We start from the raw sequence: 11,356 nt of genomic DNA on the forward strand, positions 1-11,356 counted from the left end.
ATAGATGAGGTGCCTCTCGGGAACCGTGCTAGCAAGGGCACCCCGATTTCCGCTGTCTGTTCCAACCTTCCTGCTCGCCCACAGTCGCCTTCTTTTTCTGGGATTGAAGATCTCCTTGTGTCTCCTCCTCGGTCCAACGGGCCTGCATCTAAGAAGAAGAAGAAGAAAACATCGGTCAAAAAGTTTTCAGCTAAGAGCAGGGCTTCCTCTGGTTCCAAGCAATCCATGACGGGCCTGACTCGCCGTCTAGATAAGGATTTGGCGGCTTTGGGATCTGGCCAGGATATGGCCTCGCCTGCTGCTTGCTCTCCGGTGCTGCGGTCGCCAGCGTCCATGACGCGCAAGGGGCATCGCGTGCGTGACTCTGGTGTGTCGGTGGCGGTGCGGGCTGAGAGACGTGCTGCGGCCAGGGATCTTCCTGCTTCAGGTACGCCAGCCCAGTCCCCTCCTCCTCCTTCCCCGATCTGTCTTGTTTTACCTGCTCTTTCGGATGATCATTTGCTACACATTTTGTCGGACGTTGGTGTTTCCGTCGACCCTGGGTTTGGTTCTCCGTCCCGTTTTCTCTCTGTCATTAGGGCGAATGAAGTCTCCCAAGCGGCTATTGCCAAGGCCAAGGAGGCCGCGGCCTCTGCTGGCGCTGCTGCCCAGGGGCCGGTGGGGGATAATGGAGCGGCAGATGGTTGTGTCCAGTTGCCTCCCCCCTACCCAAGCGAAGAGGGGTCCGGCCAAGCACTCTAAAACCTGTTTAGCCCCTTGCTGGTCTAGCCTCCGCATTAAAAATCTTCCTTATAAATGAAAGCCATGTTCTGGAACGTTAGAGGTTTTGCCGCTAGGGGGCGGCGAGACCAGATTCATGATTTGGTTTGCGGGGAGAACATTGACATTTTAGGTTTAGTGGAAACTTTTAAAGAGTCCTTCTCTCCTTCTGAATTATCTGCAGTTGCAGGCATGGACAGATTCGACTGGCATTTTCTTCATGCCTCGGGCCACTCTGGGGGTATTCTGATTGGTTCTAAACGGGACGTGTTTGACTTTATTACTTTTGATCATGGTATATTTTGGGCTAGTGTGGTGGTTCATCACCGACAGCTAAATACTTTATGGGAATGCCTTGTGGTTTATGGCCCCGCTGATCATTCACTTATGTCTATTTTCCTTGATGAGCTTTATTATAAGATCGAGTCTTGCAATATTCCGTTATTGATTGGTGGTGACTTCAATCTCTTGCGCTCTCCGGCTGACAAAAATAATCTTAATTTCTCTTGGCCCCTTGCCGATGCCTTTAATGATTTCATTAGCAATTGTGCGATTCGTGAACTCCCTAGGGTGGGGGCCCGGTTCACTTGGTCCAATCATCAGACTAACCCTGTCCGGTCGGTGCTGGACCGGGTTTTTGTCTGCGACAGATGGGACTCCCTTTTTCCCCGTGCCTCATTGAAAGCTAGACCTGCGGTTGGGTCTGACCATGTTCCTTTGGTGGTTGACGCGGGCCTTAATCCTATTCTGACCACTTCCCGTTTTCAATTTGATGCCTCTTGGCTCCTTGTGGAAGGGTTCGGTGATATGCTGGCCACCAAGATCTCTACTTTTCTTAATACTCCCCGCCGGTCCTTTGGCCCCATGGATGACTGGCACAAGTGTGCATATGAGTTGCGCAAGTTCTTAAGAGGCTGGTCCCGTAATAGGGCTGCTGAGCAGCGCAAAGAGAAAGATGCCCTTGAATCTCAACTCCGGGCCTTGGACCATTCTGCGGATCGATCTGGGCTCTCTGCTTCCCAATGGTCCGTCCGTTATTCCTTGGAAGATGCCTTGATGCAGTTGCATCAACAGGCGGAAATATATTGGCGCCAGCGCGGTTCCCTTAACTGGACCTTGAAAGGTGATGCTATGACGGCCTATTTCTTTGTGATTGCTAATGGCAGAAGACGGAGGTGCTTCATTGATAGCCTTATCATTGACGGTGCCAGGACTTCGGATCAATTCCTCATCATGAGCCATATAGTTGGGTTTTTATCTTCTCTTCTAGGGGCCAAACAAGATTCTGGCCTGTCCTTCTCTTCTGATTTTTGGGATAATGACAGTAAGATTTCTTCCGCTGAAAACGTGGACCTAATGATCCCTCTATCTGATGAGGAAATTTGGAACGTGATTAGCTCAGCCAACATGAACGCTGCCTCGGGGCCTGATGGTTTTTCTAACCCCTTCTTCAAAAAATTCTGGCCACAATTGCGGGGGCTCGTATGTAAGATCATCCAAGGGTTTTGTTTGGGGATGGTGGACATTTCTCGACTTAACTATGCTGTCATTACTCTCATTCCTAAAGTCAAAGGAGCTGATTTGATCTCGCAATTTCGTCCTATTGCTCTTATTAATAATTTTGCTAAATTCCCTGCTAAAGGGTTCGCCACTCGCCTCTCCCCCATTGCTCATCGAACCATCAACCCTTTTCAATCCGCCTTTATTAAAGGTCGATTCATTTTGGATGAGATCCTTTGTTTACATGAAATAGTGCATGACCTCAAAATTCGTAAGTCTAAAGCAGTGATCATAAAGCTTGATTTTGAGAAGGCTTACGACTCGGTGAGCTGGCCCTTTTTGAGAAAGGTTCTTCTGGCTAAAGGGTTTGATGGATCCTTTCTCCACAGAATCATGCAGATGGTCTGGGGGGGGGGGGCACACTGCCATTTCTGTGAATGGCCAGATTAGTAAGTTTTTTGTCAATGGTAGGGGCCTAAGGCAAGGTGATCCCTCCTCTCCCATCTTTTTTAATTTCGTAGCGGGCGCCTTATCTCGTATTCTCTCTAGAGCAGCTAATCATGGGCATATTTCCCCGGTCATCTCTCATCTTATTCCTGAAGGGGTTACTCACTTACAATATGCGGATGACACCATCGTAATGGTTGATTTAAATGACTCTTGCCTTGCTAATCTCAAATTCATCCTCCTATGCTTCGAAGCCATGTCGGGCCTTAAAATCAATTTTTCGAAGAGTGAGGTTATTGTCACCGGTGTGGATGATAATGAAGCCTTAAGGGTGGCCCGTCTTCTTAACTGTAAGCTAGGGTCTTTTCCTTTCAAGTATTTGGGTCTCCCCATCTCCCCGGATGTTCTTCATGCGAAGGAATTTGCCCCGGTGGTAACCAAGGTGGGCAACAGGGTCTTGCCCTGGCGTGGCAGATACAATACCAACGCGGGCAAAGCGGCACTGATTAATGCTTGTTTGACTTCCCTTACAGCAGTGGAAATCATTGACTAAGGTGGACGATCAAGATGCGCTATCTGAGTTGATATCCAAAGTTCGGGCCTCGGCGTCTAATCTATGCAGACAAGAGCAGGATGCTTAGTTGGTTTGAGCTTCGTTGGCCAGTCTCTTTTGGGCAGTAACTTTCCGGCCTGCGTGCCGTGTACTGGCTAGGGAGCCATGTACCCCCTTTTTAACTCTCCTTCGTTTGACCCTGGTTGGGGTCTTGCTGGTTGTGTGTTTGAAATCTCCGTGTGTTTGCTACCTGCCTTATGGCTTTATTTATAAAGTCGGGCGCATGGCTTTTCTTAAAAAAATAAATTAATACTGATCACCCGGCCCGATTAACGAATAAAGCCCCATCCTGAAGTCGTACTCGTTTTCCTCGAGGTAAAACGTGTATTCCTCGATGTCCGCGGCCATTTGCTTGCTGCACGGGCATGGGTGGAGTTTGTAGACTCTGGCGAAGCGCTTCTTTCACTCGTTGTCCGGGTCGTAGCAGTGCAGTTTGCCCGCCCGCCGGTACTCCTCCACCACCTCCTCCTCCTCTATGTTGATGTAGCGCATGGCTTCCGCGTGCGCGACCTTGACGAACGCTAGCCGTGCCTGCAGGCGGGCCACCTTCTGCGCGCCTTGCGCTGCAGCTTTTTTCCGTCACCCGCACAAGCGACGGCGGTCCTTTTAGCTGCGTTCGAGCATGCTCTTTTCCCCATGATTGCCTCTGAAGGATTTTCTACTCCTCAGGAGAGAGGCCGCGTACGTATATATTGATCGAGGCCAAAGCCTGGCCGTGGCGTGTACGTGCTGGATTACATCAACGATTCGGTTTATAACTTACCAAACCGTGTGCAATTCTGGACGACTCTGGTTGGTAGGCAGTGGCGAGCTGCAGCGAGCTCTAAGGCCTTGTACAATGGGAGATGCTTAGAGGAGTGCTTAGAAAAATAAACCGAGATTTTCTGAAGCACCGGTGCCTATTTCTACAGGAGAGACGCTTAGTTAAGCGTCTACCCTGTACAAATAAGCACCGATGCTTAAGGAAAGTCTGGTTTATTTCTCTAAGCACCTCCCATTGTACAAGGCCTAAGCCCTTTTTTTCATATATATACTCCCAATTTATTTATATCTTATATTCAGTTTAGAAATTAAAGAGGAAATATTCACATATTGAAAAAATGTTCACGCACATATAGAACCATTTATACAATTTTAGAAAATGCTCGTTTTTTATTAATATTTAGAGAGCGTTCAAGTATTTGCATTAAGTATGTGTGATTTAAATGGGCCGGGATGAGAGCGGGGGCCAAGGGCCGAGCCTGCCACAAGAAGATCGCGCTGTGGGTGTCCGAGTGGGCCGGGACCCTGCCGCAGCGAGAGTCCGTATCCGACTACCAACCGCGCCGCGCCGCGGCGACACTTCCAGAAATCCCCGCAAGAATCCGCGCCAGCACCAGCACTAGCAGCAGAGCCAAAGCAACCAGAGCGTTCGCCATTGTTCCTCCCCTCTCGCCCCGATCGTACCAGCTGTGTGCGAGCATCCAAGAAGAATCGAAGCTGATGCCTGCGCCGCCGCTCCGGACCGTGCACCTGCGCCGGTCTCCCTCGCCGCCCGACGACGCGCCAGAGTCGGCGGCCATCGCCGTCGACGGAGGCGGCGGGGTGGACCTCGCCCTGGTGGGCCGCGCGCTGGGGCTGGACCCCGCCAGCGTCCGCCTCAACGGCTACTTCGTCAGCCGCGGCCCCGGCCACGTCTCCACGGCGGTCACCTGGGGCGCGCTCCTCGCCTTCTTCGCCGCGCGCGGGCTCCCCACCGGCGCCGACCCCACCGCGCCCGTCGCCGTCCGCGGCAGGCCCGCGCCTTCGCCCCCACGCCCAGGTGCGCCTCTCTTACAGTATAATACGCACTATTAAAAGGTTCTTGCGGCGCCGCCGTGTTCTTTGAGGAAACCCCGACTTCTTGATTCATGGCGCTACTGGAGATAGAGAGCAACATGCTGGATGGAAGATTACATGTTTGCTTCGTGACATTTTTTTAATCTGTCAAGTTTGCGGCTGTGGAAGTACATTGTGCGACCGAGAGTCCAGCCAGCAACCTGTTGACCTCTGGTTCTCTGAAACTTGCTTCTTATAATCTGGAGTGTATGGCAGTCAATGTTGTTCAGGGTCCAATGCTTGATTGAGTTTCATCAAATACTAGTACACGATACGAAAGGTCCAAAGATATAGTAGCAACTTATTTGAGCAAGTTGTAAGCATATTCAGATCAGGGGTATTAGAAATTCTACTCTTCATGAAAATTCATCCCTCGGTTTTATTAATTTGCAAGTTCATTGTCAGCTAGTTAGAGCAAGAGCATTGAGATATTGTATTGAACTGCCCCGGTAATAATGCGTCTGTTATTTTCCAACTCCACTCTACTCCTCCTGATTTCGGTACTATGCTCATAGCCTCACAGCATTCTCATCTTCTCATCTACTTGTTGCAAAGCTGTGTTAGTTGGTATGTGCATATTGCTAGATGAATGTTGTTATGCTGCACTCAATAAAAAGCTTAATCCAGAGAGATATTCCCATAAAATTTTGATCTGAATCTGCGCATGATATTCCTGTCAGATCCTGGAGTTCTTCAGTCCTCCAAGCGTAAGTCTGGGTTGGAGACAGAAAATTGTTCCAAGAAGAGCAAGCTCCAACACAACAGCTCAGCTCTTTCAAAATCTAGCGAGGAGCTACTTAGTGATGAGATCACCCTTGGTTTGAAGAGAAGACTCAGATTGGACGACATGACTCCATCTAAGAGGATCAAACAAGTAGACTACAACTCAGGTGAGTTATAACAGATTAAGTTCAGTCTCTTAACTTAATCATTCATATTCATAAATTAAATACATCATATCCGGAAATCTGAACTCTTCCTTATCAACCAATTGAGCAGAAACACAACAGCCAGTAAAATTCTCCTGCAGCTTCATGAACGGGCACGGAAAGCGGACACGAGATGAGGAGATGGTCACCTCACTCCCATGCAAGAGAGTCCGGTGATGTCGAATCTACCAGCAGACTGAGACTTTTGTGTCACAAGTCTTGGTTACTCGAAACAACTCGCAGAGCTAAGATTATGTGAACTGTCATGGCTAAGCGGCTTAAAGCTATGTGTAGATGTGTAGATTGGTCTGGAGCCATAGTTTCAGGTTTGTATCAAGTGCCAGTTGAAACAGTTGTAACACTTAATTTTTCTTGTGTACATCGGTGTGTTTGTATGATGCCAGAAAATCTGCTAATGGTGGTCCAAGATGATGTAATCAGTGCAAAATGCTAATGTCAGTACTGTCAAATCAGTAACCAGTGCATTTGCCACCTTCCCAAAATATGTCATGTAGGTTTTGTTGAGCAAGTTCATAGAAAAAGCTATCAACAGCTACAATACCAAATCAGTATCAATGCATACATCATGAAATATGTTTACATAGTGTATTTATTTAGTATAGTAGATATTGATATCTTTCTATAAACTTGGTCGACTTTTTAAAATGGCTTGAGATAAAATTAATATTCCTAATATTTTGGGAAGGAGATTTTAATCAAAACAGAAATGTACTTCTCAATTACATCAACTGCTGCATCTTTATGAGATGAGCTGAAATATTCAGTAGTACTCCCTCCGTAACATAATATAAGACATTTTTTGACAGTGTAAAAAAACGTCTCCCTCCGTAACATAATATAAGACATTTTTTGACAGTGTCAAAAAACGTCTTATATTATGTTACGGAGTATTTCACTAGACAGTTATTAATAGCCGATAAATTCTTATTAAATTATACTCCCTCCGTCCCATAATGTAGTGCATATAGATTTTTTAAGAGTCAAACCTCACCAACTTTGACCAAGTTTTTGAAGAAAAACATTTACATCTAGAATGCCAAACATATATATCATTATACTCATCATAAGATGTAGTTCATATTTTATATATTAGGTATTCTAGATATAGATAGTTTTCTCTATAAATTTGGTCAAAGTTTGCAAACTTTGACTTTTCAAAAAATCTATATGCACTATGTTTTGGAACGGAGGGAGTAATATTTGGGGTTCACAATTCTGTACATGAGTGGGAGAAAAAAAAGACGAACTATATGCAAATGAGAAAATAAATGCACTATTATGTTCAGCAGAACTCATAATTGTGCATACTTTTGAGCTTTGCATGTAAAATAGTTGACGATCATACATACAGGCATACAGCTAAAACAATGGCAGCATAAACATTTTAGGCCTAAGCGGTCAACACTAGAGGAACTACATCTCTTGATATTGACAGTGAGCAAAAAGATTGCACAACTGAGGCAAGAAAAACATCATTCCAGGAGAAAGATTAGAAGAGCATAAGGTGGTAGTCAACTGGTCTGCACTCTTAACACTGTATTATCTCTAAATTCACACAATAAGTGAGGCAAGAAAAGCATCATTCCAGGAGAAAGATTAAACAAACATAACTACAACACAGGTGGCAGTTAACTAGTCTGCACTCTTAACACTATACTGTGACCTTGCACCTTGAAAACAAAAATATATACGGCAAACTGAAGCATTAATACCTGGCATCCAAGTGCAAGGTCACAAGTTCACTACAAAGAAGAAGCTTGCACCGCCTGGCTGCAAGCATTGATACCTTCAACTATTCTTCCTTTATGGTTCAACAATGCCATCAACTCCCATCCAAAGTTTCCTTCTCCAAAGATAAACTTCTGAGGCAACCATCCAATTCAACATATCTTACTCCTCCAGAAGTCCAAAAGGTTTATTTCCATACAAGATACTTCAGACTTCAACTTCGTCACCAACAAAGAAGGATTTTATCTCTTCAGAAAAATGGTCCCTCCAGTCAGAGAAAGAAGCAAATGGAAGTAAGCCAGTCAAGACCGGGATAACAAGCCCCAGCGCAGCATAAAATATGCACCGGCGAACCCAGTACGGCAGCCCCACACCATTCTTGCTGTGAGTTATTGATATGGAACCATGAAGAACACGGTAAATAACAGATGGATAACAGTTTCCGAGTAAATGGATGGAACAAAGGACTTCCCACCATACAAGCCAGATATTTCCATCACCGCCTAGAGTGTTGGCACAAAACCTTCCAGCAAAGCCGCAAATAACTCCCAATAAAATGAAATTGAAAGTTATAGGCATATTTGATCCAGACAGTGCGGAACGCTGGGATGCTAACCAAGCAATTGCCACAATCATTACTATGCCAAAGCACATACGTGTTGCTGCTATCACATGACATCTGACGAACTGCAAGCCAGAATTGAAGTTTGACACTGAATTTGGCACCCACCAAGATTTAGATCCCTGTATGAGGTCGGAAAAGAGACAGTGAGAAGCTTCTGATTAACAAAGAGACTTATCAAGAGTAATTTTGAGCGATAAGGTACATGAACGTACCCTTGAAGCAGCTGAACAAGCTGCTGTAACATCAGTTATCCGTTGGTACGAGTGAACATAAGTTCCATAAGCAAAACACACTGACATAATTACCACTGCACTAACAAGGAAATCTATAAGAATCCTCAGGATTTCTGCATGCCTTGTGTCCTGCATCTGAGTCTTGAATTTCTCTCCTTGGAAGGAAGCTTTCTGAAAACCCAAGGACAACTTAATCTTCTCTAACATGTGCGAGGAGGAGCTAAGAGCTAATTCAGTCTGTTTCAGCTGCAGCTTTCTCATGCTAAGACTAATCTCACACTCCTTGAGTTCGTTTGAGCGAGCCTGCTCCTTCACAGATCTCTCAAAAGCACTGAGAATGCACTGATCAGCTTCACGAGAGGATCTGCTATGAGCACGATCAGCCAGCTGTCGATTGTCTCTGGCATAAAGAACAAGTTGACTTTCTACAGAGTTCACGAGGTCCTGCTCGATTTCTTTTGTATGATTTTGCAGATCAACAGCACTTGAGTTTCCTACAGCCCCAGAGCTTCCATGTATAGAAGAGTATTCAGGAGTAGGACTTCTCTCATAGACAGGTATCTCATTAATACGATGAAGCGTCCTCAATGTGCTGCTAAATGAATTCTCAAAATTTCTCATGAAACTGTCAAACCTGTCACCATATGTCTATACAACTGATAAGTAAAAGATATACAAGGAATGTCAACAGAAAAGTGAGCTCCAACAAAAAGAGAGCCATGCTTACATTTGCCAAAGATTCCTTCACCGCTGAGGTACAGATCTGCATTTCAAATCCGGCTCGATTTGAGACAACATTTTTTAATGGTTAACAGGGCTTATCGCTAAATTATAAATCATGTACCTTGGAAAGGATGACCGGATGCAATCTTTCTCCTGAATCATTGCTCGAATTCATAACCTGTCATCAGGGAAGGTAACTCCTTATTACTCTGACTAATAAGGTACACCATTTAACAAAATGATCATGAAACACAAATGTGTAGTGGTATGCAGGTGAGTACAATGTACAGTATTGTTTACTAAAGAGAACAAGCATGCAGTTGTGGGAACTGCAAACGAATGAAAACGCGGTGAATATAACCAGACATGCATAAGTTGGCATTGGAAAGCAGAAGTGGAGGAAAGAAAGGCAGCACGTTCAACAGTTCAATTTTAGAGCATTTAGCGTTCACCACAGATATGGAAATTAGTAACAACGTCGAATCTTCGAACCAGTAGCAGACGTTGCACTAAATCGACAAGCTGTGCTCAATCGGACAAGCAGCCATGGTTTGCAAACATTAAACCCCATGTTATTTCACCTACAATTCTATTACCCCATGCTAGTACAAGTAAACAGTCGATTTTCCTTTATTTTTTGGCTGCAGTTTGCAGAAGGAGGTTCTCCTTCCAATAGGCACACTAAAATTTTGTTCCATGAAACTACCCTAAACGGCGCAAACATTTCTTCAGGTTTCTATGTTGACTAGGGGGTTTTACAGCATATGCATTGGTACAGTGCAATTACAAATGTGCAAACCTCAAAACCAAAGATGATGATACTAGGAACTTATCAGGTTTGTGTAAAGGCAGCATATAGTTTTAAAGAAAATGCTACTTCCTCCGATCCGAATTGTAATTGACACATTGTACAGAGGCTGCGTCAATTAATTCATTCGGAGCGGAGGGAGTACAGATGCTGGACTAGCACAACCATGTAGTGGTACCAAGCAAAAATCGAAACTTTAATGTGTACCACGGCCCGGCAGAGCACGTACCCGCGCGAGAACGGCCGCGAACGACATCCCCAGTGGCAGCGCGAGGTCGTCTTGCGCGGCGCCGCCGCCATTATCTTCGCCTTCGCCGTCGCCGCCCCGAGAAGCCAGTGCGGCGGGCGCCGGACCGCGCCGCCGCCGCAGCGGGCGGAGCCGGACCCCCTTGCGCGGCCGGGAGGCCCGCGAGCCGGAAGAGGATGCCGACGAGGACGCGGGGGCGGGCTCGGCGGCGAGGCCGGGCCCGTCGTCCATCCCGGAGGGGAGAGGGGGTCCCGCGAAGCCGGTAGTAGTCAAATGGGGCTCGTCCAGGTTCCGCGATCTGGATGGAGATGGATGGGGAACGGCCGACATGAACGAAAACGAAGCGGCGTGGGAGTAAACAAAACTAAACGGCTATACTGTATATGCGTGGCGGTTTGGGCTGAATTAGCCGTTGGATTTTCGTTCAGAAATTGGGATTTTGCCCTATCTTTTCCAAGCCTTTTGATCATTTTGTATTTTTTAGCCCTTCTTTTACATTGTATGCATGATATTTTGCCCTAATTTTACTTGCCGTTTGACCATTTGCCTTTTGCCCTTTTCTAAAAATTTATATCATCTCCAGAATTTAGCTGACATGAAAAGACCAAGTTACCCCTCCTATAAATTTCACCAAAGTGTATTCATCTATACCACGTGCCGGCAGCGAGAAGAGTGGAGTGTTGCTCCCCAAACTGATGCATGGCACTCAACGAAAGGAAGCAAGAGAAGTCCGTAGAGGGGGTGGGAGGTCTTGACGAGCGGTGCTCCAAGCATGAGCTCAAGGAGCGGCTCCGACCTACCTCAGTTGGGAGGGGGGCTCAAGGGCAAGCATAATTCTACCTAACTACTTAAATACTAATTAGCAG

The 11,356-nt window shown here is 46.2% G+C and overlaps 2 protein-coding genes across 2 annotated transcripts; one reads left to right on the plus strand and one right to left on the minus strand.

The window, feature by feature from the left end:
- The first annotated feature begins 4,661 nt into the window (after positions 1–4,661).
- LOC123075236 (uncharacterized) lies at positions 4,662–6,559 on the plus strand. Its single transcript, XM_044497893.1, has 3 exons — positions 4,662–5,120; positions 5,857–6,066; positions 6,176–6,559. Exons 1-3 carry the CDS (start codon positions 4,802–4,804, stop codon positions 6,280–6,282), a joined length of 636 nt encoding a protein of 211 aa, XP_044353828.1. The 5' UTR covers positions 4,662–4,801; the 3' UTR covers positions 6,283–6,559.
- Positions 6,560–7,582: 1,023 nt separating this feature from the next.
- LOC123080283 (protein CPR-5) lies at positions 7,583–10,825 on the minus strand. Its single transcript, XM_044503192.1, has 5 exons — positions 10,473–10,825; positions 9,557–9,613; positions 9,440–9,475; positions 8,692–9,360; positions 7,583–8,598 (listed from the first exon to the last, which is right to left on the minus strand). The coding sequence occupies exons 1-5, from the start codon at positions 10,818–10,820 to the stop codon at positions 8,062–8,064; spliced, it is 1,647 nt and encodes a 548-aa protein (XP_044359127.1). The 5' UTR covers positions 10,821–10,825; the 3' UTR covers positions 7,583–8,061.
- Positions 10,826–11,356: the final 531 nt, after the last annotated feature.

This window comes from Triticum aestivum, chromosome 3D (assembly GCF_018294505.1).
Source record: "Triticum aestivum cultivar Chinese Spring chromosome 3D, IWGSC CS RefSeq v2.1, whole genome shotgun sequence".
Taxonomy (NCBI): Eukaryota; Viridiplantae; Streptophyta; class Magnoliopsida; order Poales; family Poaceae; genus Triticum; species Triticum aestivum.